The sequence below is a fragment of the Centropristis striata genome, chromosome 18 (genome assembly GCF_030273125.1).
Source record: "Centropristis striata isolate RG_2023a ecotype Rhode Island chromosome 18, C.striata_1.0, whole genome shotgun sequence".
Classification (NCBI taxonomy): Eukaryota; Metazoa; Chordata; class Actinopteri; order Perciformes; family Serranidae; genus Centropristis; species Centropristis striata.
Window position 1 is genome coordinate 15,368,852 of NC_081534.1, and position 11,828 is coordinate 15,380,679.

At 36.6% G+C, this 11,828-nt stretch overlaps 1 protein-coding gene across 2 annotated transcripts; it reads left to right on the forward strand.

The window, feature by feature from the left end:
- Positions 1–2,536: 2,536 nt before the first annotated feature.
- LOC131991290 (phospholipase ABHD3-like) lies at positions 2,537–9,227 on the forward strand. 2 transcript variants are annotated; one of them, XM_059356641.1, is made up of 9 exons: positions 2,537–3,052; positions 4,874–5,034; positions 5,145–5,327; positions 5,455–5,500; positions 6,163–6,275; positions 6,408–6,581; positions 6,666–6,714; positions 6,805–6,970; positions 8,826–9,227. In XM_059356641.1, the coding sequence occupies exons 1-9, from the start codon at positions 2,933–2,935 to the stop codon at positions 9,020–9,022; spliced, it is 1,209 nt and encodes a 402-aa protein (XP_059212624.1). In that variant the 5' UTR covers positions 2,537–2,932; the 3' UTR covers positions 9,023–9,227. The 2 variants fall into 2 exon arrangements, with proteins under 2 accessions (XP_059212624.1, XP_059212625.1); XM_059356642.1 differs by having other exon boundaries at positions 2,539–2,796.
- The last annotated feature ends 2,601 nt before the right edge of the window (positions 9,228–11,828 follow it).

Consider the following 11,828-nt stretch of genomic DNA (forward strand, 5'->3'; position numbering starts at 1 on the left):
GGCAGTCTTAAAAAACAAATTAAACAAGAAAGGTTGAAGACCTGAAAACCTTATTTTGTAGACTTGAGTACTGCTTTTAAAAGGCAAATATTAAAGGATTTCATGTTATCATTTGGGAATAAATTACACAACATGGTGAAACCATGACTTATGTGTTTGTGTTGTTATTGTCCTAAAATAATTATTTTATTTATCTCCAAGTTTTTTTAACCCAATGAACTATACAGTATTTTTCCCGCTTCACAATGATTTAAAGGTCCTTGGGAAAAGAATGTGTTCATATCCCCAATGTAATAATAATAGACTACATCCAGTAAATATGTAGCTCCCTAATTAAAGGAGGAAAACAATAAATGTACTTCACATACGGACCCCCAGTTGTATTTTCTGTGAGTCTGTTAGTTTGCATTAATATAATAAAGCACAAATTTGTTTATAAATAAAATATTTCCCAGCGGGCTGCAGCGGTACAAGGGAACTACAGGAAAAAAAAAATACAAATAAGTATTGAAAGTAATTTAACAGAAACGGGAGGTTTGATATTGGTCTATAATTACTCATTAGGGAAGTGTCTAAATTGTTCTTTTTTAATAAAGGTTTGATAACAGCAGTTTTCAGGGCCTGTGGGAAGACACCTGAAAGAAGAGACGTGTTTATTGAAAAAGTCTGTTGGCAGAATTTCAAGGCAGCAGGAGGAGGATTTCAAATGCTCTATGATGTCCTTTTTTTTTGAGCATTCATTTTGTAAAATTGTGTCATGGTATTTGAATTGATTTTAAGTCTTCACCTGATGTGGAGGCACTGACTGCTTGCCTAATTCTCTGAATTTTGTCAGTGAAGAAGGAGGCAAATTCATTGCAGGTGCTTGTGGAGAGCAGATGAGGAACCAGCCTGTCGACAGTTGTAAACAAGGCACGGGCATTCTTATTGTTTTTTCCAATGATGTCAGAGAAGAAGGATTGCCTTGCATTTCTCAGTTCCAAGTTGTAGATTCTGAGTCTTTCTTTATAGATCTCATTGTGAACCTGGAGATTTGTTTTCCGCCACCTACGTTCAGCTTTCCGACACTCTCTTTTTATATAATTTTTACCAATTAGCCGTTTCTCTATGGAGACCTTTTTTGTGCCAGGGACCACTTTCATCTTGGTCAGTGCAATGGCATCAATGATATTTGTGATTTTCACATTGAAATTATTGATAAGCTCATTTACTGAGACCCACGGGAGGGTGGGTGTCGAGGAGAAAGCCTGAATAAATTGTTCCACAGGTGTTCTCTGTGATGTAACGATTTGTGATAACTTTTCTTTGAACATTAGTCTGCACAGAGATAGCATTCTCAAAGAAAACACAGGAATGATCAGAGAGACCAACATCAATCACAGCAATCTTAGAAATGCTAACACCCTTGGACATGACTTAGTCCAGAGTGTGACCTTTATTATGTGTGGGCATAGTAAAGGTCACACTCTGGACTTAGCCATGTCCTTCACATGCTGAGTCAGTCCATAGTTATCAATGACGTGATACAGACCTTTAGTCCCTCTGTCATGGAGTTTATCAACATGAATGCAAATGAAAAATCACCAACAATAACTACACAGTCAAAGTCAATGCAGATTATAGACAGTAATTCAAAAAAGTACAGCGCAGTATTTAGGTGGCCTGTAGATACTTAGGAACAAAACTCGGGAAGAAGAATTCAACTTTAGAGCCACATATTCAAAGGAGGCAAAGTTTCCATACTTTTCTGCTACGTTTCTGCTTGCATTGGAGGGAACCATTAAACAAAACATCCACACTTTCTCCTTTCTTATGCACTCTGGCTTCACTTATAAAACTGAAGTTGAGAGGAGCTGATTCAATCAGAACAGCAGCACTGTTGTTATGATCTAACCAAGTTTAATTTAAGAACAAACAATCAAGATTGTGATTGATGATAAAACCGTTGAAGCAACAGAAGAAGAAGAAGAAAAATAAGAAAAAAAGAGGAGGAAGAAGATATATAAAGAAGATAAAAGCAAAGAATAATAAAAGAAGTAAAACAAAGAAGAAGAAGAAATAGAAGAAAAACAAAGAAGAAAAAAGAAAAAGGAAGAAAAACAAAGAAGCAGAAGAAGAAGAAAAAGAAGGAAAGAAAAAGAAGAAAAACAAAGTAGAAGAAGAATAAAATAAAAAAATAAGTAAAACAAAGAGGAAGAAGAAAGATAAGAAAAAAAGAATAATTTAAAAAAGTAACAAAGAAGCAGAAGAAGAAAAACAAAAATAAAAGAAAACAGAGGTAAAACAAAGAAGAAGAAGAAGAAGAAGAAGAAGAAGAAGAAGAAGAAACAAGAAAAACAAATCAGAAGAAGAAAAGAAAAAGAAGAAGAAAAGGAAAAATAAGTCAAATAAAGAAGAAGAAGAAGAAAAAGAAGAAGAACAAGAAGAAAAAGAAATACAAACAAAGTAGAAGATGAAGAAAGACGGAGAAGAAGAAGGGCGCATGCGCGTCAGTCGTCGGTTCGTCCATATTTGTAGTCCGTTAATGCCGTATCTCGCCCTACAACAGAGATAATCTACTTCTCTCTCAGCCTATCAGCGCGGTGGAGGCGGGCCGTTAGAGGCCGCTGTCTCTTTAAACATACGAACTTCCGTTGTGGCCTGAGAACCAGGAAGCAGCGGCCGCCGGAGAAAACACCGCTGAATAAGCCCGCAGGTGGATACCGGCTTTCTGTCATTGCCCTCGGTGGTGATGGGTCGTGTGGCAGACAAGGAGCGGCTGTAAAACATCTTTAACGTTAGCTGGTGATGATGAAGGCAGGTTGTCCGACATTACTGTAACTAACGTGTCAGTTGTCTGTCCCGTTAAAGAGTCAATGACAAGAGTTAATGACGCTGGAGCCCATCGTCAGCAGCAGGTTTAGCTCTCTTCTGCAGTTACTAGATAGACATCATGCTTTTATCTCATTTGGAGCTGTGGATAACATATTGGGAGTGTGTCTCCAGACCTTACACGGTGTTCATCTGCTCCCTCACGGCCGCACTGTACTATCTGTGGGGCCGCAAGTGTCAGGTCAGTCACTGCGGTAAAGGTTAGCGGTAAACACTGCTCTATCTATCCACGGTTACCTTTCTCTTTCATTGCCTTTTATTCATTTTAGTCTGTTGCTTTTATTTATTTATTCATTTAACTGTTGTCTTCTCTATTTCATTGTACTAGTGCTATCGGTTTTTTCGTTGTTTATTTATTTAAATCTTTATTTTTTATGTTTTATCTTATTTCCGTTTATTCTATTTTTTATTACAATTATTAAATATTTATTCAACACGTTTTACTCTTTAAAATATTTTAATACTATTTATATTACAATTATTGAATGTTTATTTATTCAACACATTTTAATCTTAAATTTTTAGCTTTTTAATAATATTTGTATTTATTACAATTATTCAGTGGTTATTTATTTAACACCATTTACTCTTTTTCATTTTTAGCTTTTTAATACTATTTCTTTTTATTACAATTATTCAGTGGTTATGTATTTAACACAAATTTAATCTTTTAATTTTTTTAAAGCTTTTTAATACTCCTTCTGTTAATTACTATTATTCAATATTTATTTATTTACCACATTTGACTCTTTAATCTTTAACTTTAAAATGTTGCTTTGTTTACTCAATTTGATTTAATTTAATTTTCAAATACTTCTATTTCCATTTATTACAATTAACCAATTATTTATTTATTTAACACATTTAATTTCTTTAATTTTTAGTTTTAAAAACTCTTTGTTTACTCAATTTTATTTTATTGAATTTTTAAATACTTCTATTTCTATTTATTATGATTATTATATATTTTTAGTAACACATTTTACTCTTTCTTAATATTTATATTTATTACAATAACTAGATATTTATTATGTATTTTAACACAAGCAGAATCTGACTTTGAGCTCTTATGAATATAATATTATATGATTTGTATGGTTTGTAAGCGAATGTTACTCTACAAAATTCAGGACACTCAATTACACAATTCATTCATGCAACATTATGTTTCAGCCTGCAATCAATGGTTATTTAGTTAATTATATGCCATTCCAGCATATGGACAATTCATACATGGTTTATAACACACTGTAGAGTGTTAATGTCATCTGTAAGAATCCACTGTAGTTGTCAATAACTATAACTATCAGATTAAGCATCCATAACTCATTGCTATGTTACATACAACTATGTAACATAGTTGTAATCATATGTAATTCTATTTATTTGTCAGCTTTGAACAACCTGTTTGTTCAACTTGCAAGTTATGGATCTCTCATAGAAGGAGTTAACTGTCGACAACTACATTAATATTGTTATTTTCAATATTGATTCATCTGCTGATTCATTTTGCAACTATAAATTTTTGGTTAGTCTACCAACTGTGGAAAAAAAAACTATAGCCATTTCCTAAAGCCCAAAGCGAAGCCTTCATATAACAGCGGTCCCAAACATATTAAATGTACAGCTAAAATAAATAAATAAATAAATAAATATATAAATAAAAATACAGAATCCTTACATCTGAGAAGTTTTTAATTCTGTATTTAATTCCAATTGCAAGAAAATGGAAGACACTTTTCCCCCTCAGTTCCCAGGAGGATACGTTATAGTAAATATGTCATGTGCTAGTTAATTACCATGACAAACAAGTCGTTTTTCCCCCCACATAATATAATGTGGATTGTGTTTCTCAGGTTTTGTAGACCTCTGTACTGTTTACCACACCACATAAGCACCCTGCTCTTGAAGCTCCACCCCCACTTCAGGCATTCTTGCCTGTTACAAGTTCTTATTTTGCAAGCCCTGTGCTTTACCTCTGAACCCTGTGTTGTTCTCCCAGACACCTGCCCTGGTTTCTAGCAAGACTTTCAGCGCATTTCTCCACAAGCACTGTCCCATTGTGACCGAGCGCTTCAGTCCCACCCCGTGGTGCTGGGGTGGCCGGCTTCAAACCCTGGTCTGTGCCCTCCTCAAGTCCAGACCCCCCGTCGCTTATCGCAAGTAGGATGAACCTCCTGCACGAGTTCCCTTTGTTCTTTTACATTCTTTTTTTCCTATCTTGTACTACAATATAGTTTCTCTGCACTAATAATCCTCTCCTTGTCCCTCAGTGAGCTGATCCGAACAGTTGATGGTGGTCAGATCTCCCTGGACTGGGTGGACAATCGGGACAGTGCAAGCTACCCAGAATCCTCTACCCGCCCCACAGTACTGATCCTCCCAGGCCTGACAGGCAACAGCAAGCAGTCTTATGTGCTCCATGCTATCGGCCAGGCCTCCCGCCGCGGCTACAGGTCAGAGGTGCTCCTCATCCGTCTCCTGTTTAATGATAAAGTTCTTTGTTTGAAAAGAAAGTAAGGAAACTTTTACTGAATATCCAGTTGTTGCTGCCGTTGTTTTCATAGTTATTTTCTTTCTTAGATGTGTGGTCTTCAACAACAGAGGGCTCGGAGGGGAGGAGTTGTTGGTAAGTACGATGATTGAGAGAAAAAAAACACATTGAAGCATAATGCTGTGTTCCAGACAACTCAGAAATGGAAAATTTCTTACCTCCTACTTGAAAAAGTACAATGAAGTAGTATTAAAAGTTGACCTTCAAAGCTTTGAACTCTGCAAATCCATCTATCCCCCAAAAAACATATTTATCAATAAAACCATTTAACACGATCAGCCATGTTTTCTTGTTTACGTCTGGTGTTGATTTGAGGTTGGAAGTTTGAAATTCCAACTGGGAATTTCTGACCTCCAACTTTGACTGGAACGCAACACAAGGCTGGATAATTTGCATTTTTATTACTGAAAGCAAATTCCACAAATAGACTAAAATCAACAACGAACTGAAAATGCATTTCAAAGTATCTGTGTCAAAGTATTGTGTATTTCTCCACAATAAGTCAAACCCACAGATTGACCAACAAAGTAACATTTGCTAAAAACAACAATGCCCAGCTGTAAAGAAAATTATTTTCTCTTTTTAAAAATTGGAACTATATATTGGTGTCTCATTTTTAAAGATTGATGGTGATCTTCAGAATATAAAATAATGCCAGCTGTAGTAGCAGTTCAAACACAGAATCTGGCTCCTGACTGCAGCATGTAACGCTCCGCCTGTCCCTCTGCTCGCTTCAGACGCCTGTCACCTACTGTGCAGCCAACACCTCAGATCTTGAGCGTGTGGTGCAGCATGTCAAAGGACTTTACCCACAGGCCCCTGTGCTTGGTCTTGGTGTGTCTTTGGGAGGGTGAGTTGGTGTTTCCCACTGCTTTTATGGTCAGATGCATTCTATCTTTGTTTCCTTTCCATGTTAGTACCTTTTTGTCAAAGTGCGATTGTGTTTTCCTGCATTTTTTTTCTCTTCTTTTACCTTGTACAGCATGGTATTATTAAACTACCTGGCCCATAAGCGTACAGAGACAGGGATGGTGGCTGGTTTCACCATCTCTGTCCCCTGGAACGCACTGAAGTCTGCCGCCTCGATGGAAGAACCGCTCAACTGGCTGCTTTTCAACAAATACCTCACCATCGGCCTCTGTCGTGCTGTCACCAGGTCAGATCGGTTTAGTTTAATAAACTGATGCATTTACTAAAACAATCTGTTGTTTCCTGACTGAAACAAATGTGTTTCTCACAGGCACAGGAAGGTTCTGGAGAAAGTAGTGGACATTGACCATGTCTTGAAGGTATGGCCTCTTCTTTATCTTCTCTTATCTTCCTTTATGTGTGATGGCCTTTCCTATACCTTTTTATTTCACTTCATCCCTCTCCTCTAGGCGCAGACTATCCGTGAGTTTGACGAACGCTTCACCTCTTTGCTGTTTGGTTATAAATCTTGCACGGACTATTACCACGATGCCAGCCCAGACAGTAAACTCCCCAACACTGCGGTTCCCATCTTGTGTCTCAACGCTGCCGATGACCCCTTCTCTCCCCAACACGGTGAGCAAACAGCAGGGGAAGATGGACAGTGTGTTAGGCTGGGTGGGTACATAAACCTGGTATTAAAAGGGCCTTTGGAAAAATTATTAGAGACGAGAGGATTGATCTGCACAGTTCTTTTTTCTGTGCTTTCTAAAGCCTCGGTGTAATTTATTATCACTGCAGCAGCTCCTCTGCTTTCTATGTCGAGGCTGAGCCAAAGAGACAGTGAAGTTGGCTAAATTAGTGGAATTAGTTCAATTCTGGCTAACTGCCAGATTTTATATCTACACATTAAAATGGGTGAAAACACATTGCAGTGGTGTGTGTATGGGTTTGAATGCAGATCTTGTATTTCCACCTAAAACAGGGTGTGAAGTTCTTGTTTTCTTTTGTCCTTTGGTTAATATTTCAGTCTTCATGTTTTGAAAAATTAGGGGTATAAGAAAATAAATACCCTTCAGTGAGTGGTGGAAAGCAACTAAGTACATTTACTAAGTACTGTAATTAAGTACAGTTTTAAGGTACTTATACTTTACTTGAGTATTTCCATTTTATGTAACTTTATACTTCTACTATACTACTACATTTTTAGGTGATTAGACTTAAAAAAAATTAAATCTCATAACAGTATATTAAGTAGTTAAAATGAGCCCTATATTTACCCCCCCCCAAAAAAGTGAGTGGGTCCATTCTGCACAACGAGTACTTTTACGTTTGATACTTTAAGTACATTCTGATGCTGATACTTTTGTACTTTTACTTCAGTAAGTTTTGCAGGGCTTTAACTTGTAGTGGAGTAATTTTGCAGTGTGGTATTAGTACTTTTAAGTAAAAGTAAAGTAAAATAAAGGATTTGTATACTTCTTCCACCACTGATAGCAGTATTATGTTTGGTAATATATTGATTCTCAAAAACACTATTGATTTTTAGTTAGTGGTTTACATGCAAAGATTTGGCACAAAACGTAGTGCTATATACTCAAATATTCAATCCACCAAGAAACTTTCAACAAACAAGATCAGACTGAAATGGGAACAAGAAACTGGAGTTGCTATATGGGAAGAAGATTAGTTGAATTTTGAGTTTTGTGCGGTCTACTTCCACCAGTTCAGGCCTTGGACAGATGGTAGTCCATTATCATATATTCTTGAGCTGCCAGCAGTTCAACCATACCGGCAAGAAGTAATACAAGTTATACAGTTTTAGTGATGAAGTTTGCCACTCATTTTCACAATCTACTTGAGCAATATAGCAGCTCACATGTTGACTAAAGAGAAATGTCTATTGAAGATGCTATTGGCAGCCAGCAAGATAGCAGTAACACCAAAATGATTACAGTCCGCACCTCCGAGAAAGGCCGACTGAATAAAAACTGTGCCTGACATTCAAAGTATGAAGAGAATAACATTAAACTCGTTAAACCTAAGGGTAGACAAATATCAAACATACTGGGAAAAATAGATTGTGTTTTTGGCTTCATAAGGAAACTACTGATTTGATAAATATGATCTGACATGTATTTTCAACATAATATATGTAAGATGTGTTTTGTTATGTATATATATGTGTCTATGTGGAAGGAAAAAAAAGGGGGAAAATAGTGCTATTTTACATTTTAAAACTCAGATTTTATGTTTGGTGGTGTATTCTTTATACTATGGCAATTTACTGAAATTAGAATGTAAAAATTGCAATATTTGCCTTGACTTGACAGTATCACAATATATTGCAATATCACAATATATTGAATCGTATATCATGATACGTATCGTATCATAAGATTCCAGCCAATACACATCCCTAGAAAATTCAATTTCTATCTGATGTTTTGACACTAAATGTTTTATTTTTATGTATTTCCTGTTCTCACAGCCTTCCCGTTGACCACAGTCCAGAGCCTGCCTAATGTGGCTCTGATGTTGACGGCCCACGGTGGACACATCGCCTTCCTGCAGGGTTTGTTCCCCCGGGGTGAGAGCTACATGGAGCGCCTGTTTGGTCAGTTTGTCCAAGCTGCCTTTGAACACCCCAAGGACATCAAAAAAGCCTGTGGCATTAAGGAGGATTAATTCCTCCGAACATCACTGAATACTATTTAATACAAATACTGAGTGCTAGCTCAGAAGAATATGAAGTAACCGACGTCACAGCAGTAGAACAGCAATTCACAAAAATGCATTGCTCAGCTTTGCATGGCGTTATCCGCAGAAATGTTGGGTCTCCTCCATGTTCGCACAGAGAACGACCAACTGTATTGTACAATCGTGACCTCACTGCAACTATGCTTATCTACCTCCTCATCCTCTCAGGTTCTCTTTCAATGAGCAATCAAAGAAGGTGTAAAAAAAAAAAAAAAAGTCCAAAACATTTTGTCAAGTAGTCAAGAAAATCTTGCGGACGACTAACGCTGTGGTCACGCCGGGTGTGAGGCGAATTTAATCAAGTAGGTCAATGCAAAGATGCAAGTAGATGTGAAATTCACCCTCGGAAAACGGGCGTTATAAAAGTTGTTTGATTGTCGGACAGACGACACACCATTGATTCAGACTTTTTATGAATCAGCTTCACGTTGAAGTAATTTCGGCATACTTTGTATCTGTCTATTGCAACTAAATCTGTTTATTTTGAGTTCATACTTAGGGTTGCAAAGGGATGGAAATTATTGGTAAATTTCCAGAAACTTTTCATGGGAAGTTAAGCTGGGTAATTTTGGAAATATTCAAAATACAAAAACCATGACATCTCAACAGATTTATTTGTAAGTAGAACTTTATCAAGTTTTAATTATTTTATTGAACAATGAATTATTTCATTGAACAACAGAAACATGACCCACCAATTGGAAACTTAAGTAAAAAAAAAATCCCCAAAAAGTCCCATTCAAAATTTAAAATTAAAACAATGAAAAGAGTCCCTCTCCCTCCCAAAAAGTCCCTTTCAACATGTTAATGTTGAATTGATTATGCTGTGAAGGAATGCACAGTGCATGTAGGGGGCGTGGCTTCATTAGCCCTGCACTAATCAGTGTGCTATGTGATTGAGGAATAGCAGAGATATTCAATTCAAATTCAAAATTACTTTATTTATCCCTAAGGGGAAATTTAGTTAGTAAGTTAGCTCTGTTAGAATGAGACAGCCTGATGGCTGTAGGAGCGAAGGATCTTTTGAATCTCTCCGTCCTGAAACGGAGAGAGAGGAGCCGTCCACTGCGGGTTTTTTGGTCCATAAAGGTGTTGTGTAACGGATGATCCGGGTATTTCAAGATGGACATCTTGACAGTGCATCTCTCCACCAGCATTCAAGTGTACTTCTGGTTGTTTTAGTCAAGATTATGATAAAATATACTTTCCCCAACTATATTTAAGTTCCCTGTTAAGTGCGAACCTTCTATTTTGTAAATTCCCTAATTATTCCTGTTAATTCCCATAAATTCCCATGGTAAGTTTCCAACTTTGAAAAACCAGGAATTCCGCAAACCTATTCCTACTACAAGAGAAGTCCAGAACTGAAAGTGGAGACGCAGCTCCTTTTTGGATGTATTTGAGATTTCCACAACATGAACAAAGCAGCAATAGTTGTTATTTCCATCCCAGTTGATGATGGCAACGTTGTTGTTTGCACTGTTGCATCTCGCTCGATTAACATAAAAATAAACACAAAAGTGATCCTACAGCCTAATTCACTTCGCGCCCTTTGTGAACACACCATTACAACTTAATGCCTAATATCACACTCAAAACTATATATACATTAGTTTTTATTAAAAAAAAAAGTCAATAAGCTGAAAATTGCTTTTAATCATATTGATTCTCCCACACGCCGTCCTGACTTAGAAAAAGAAGAAAAAAATGCACAGTTGTTAGAAAAGGAGTGTTTGGATTTTTAGGTGAAAATGTTATTTAAATAGAAATGAACTGAATGTGAAAATGAGAAAAAAAAAAAAGTCTTTCACATTCCTCAAAGGATTACACTTGCATGTTACATGCAGTTTATCAGCGCATACCGCACTCTGAAGGAGACAGGTGAGTTTTAAAACCTGTCTCAAAAAAAGTCGGTCTCAACACGCACACAGCAGGAATAAACACATCTGCTATGAAGTAAAGACAAATTGAATTGTAACATATATTTATCATCTGAAATTTGATTTTAAAACAACAGAAAAAGACAAAGTAAAAGTATTGTATGCTTGTATATGCTTTGCAGTATGCTTGTAAATTCTGCAGTACATAAGATGTGAATGAGCAAAAAGTAATGTAAAAAACTACTTGAGGTATTTGTACCAGCTGTCAATAATTTATTAGCGAGTGGTTCTGAATCTGTGTGTGCTGTAATCTGCCTTTTGTTAGTCACTGACGCACATCGATAGATAGAAGAATGTCTATCCCGTCTGTATCGTGGCCACTTTGAGGCCACGTGATGACTCTTGGATGAGTAGTTTGTTGATGAAGGAGTTATTTTGTTTAGAACTGAACTGATTTGAAGTCTCTGTACGAGGACCAGGTCAGCACGCGTGAATGTCTTTTCAAATCAGGCGAGAACACGTAGAAGGTTTTTATTATTTTGTGTGTCTCACTCATTGTGCACTGATTGTACAAACACCATTTTATTATGCCAATAACAAGGTATTATTCATTTATGATTGATGTCATTTTCACCATCAGCTCTTCACAGGAAATGTTTTCAATTGTGACTCGAGTATAGCAGCAACTGTGATGCTAGTTGGTGGCTTGTATACTTTATTTCACTTGCCTTTAATTGCTGTGTGCTTTTAATGGAATTATTTTTGTTTGTTTTCAATTTCTCTTCTGTATAAGCTATAACCACATTCAACGGCGTGTTTGCAGTATCAGTGAAGATTGTTACATTTCACTTGAA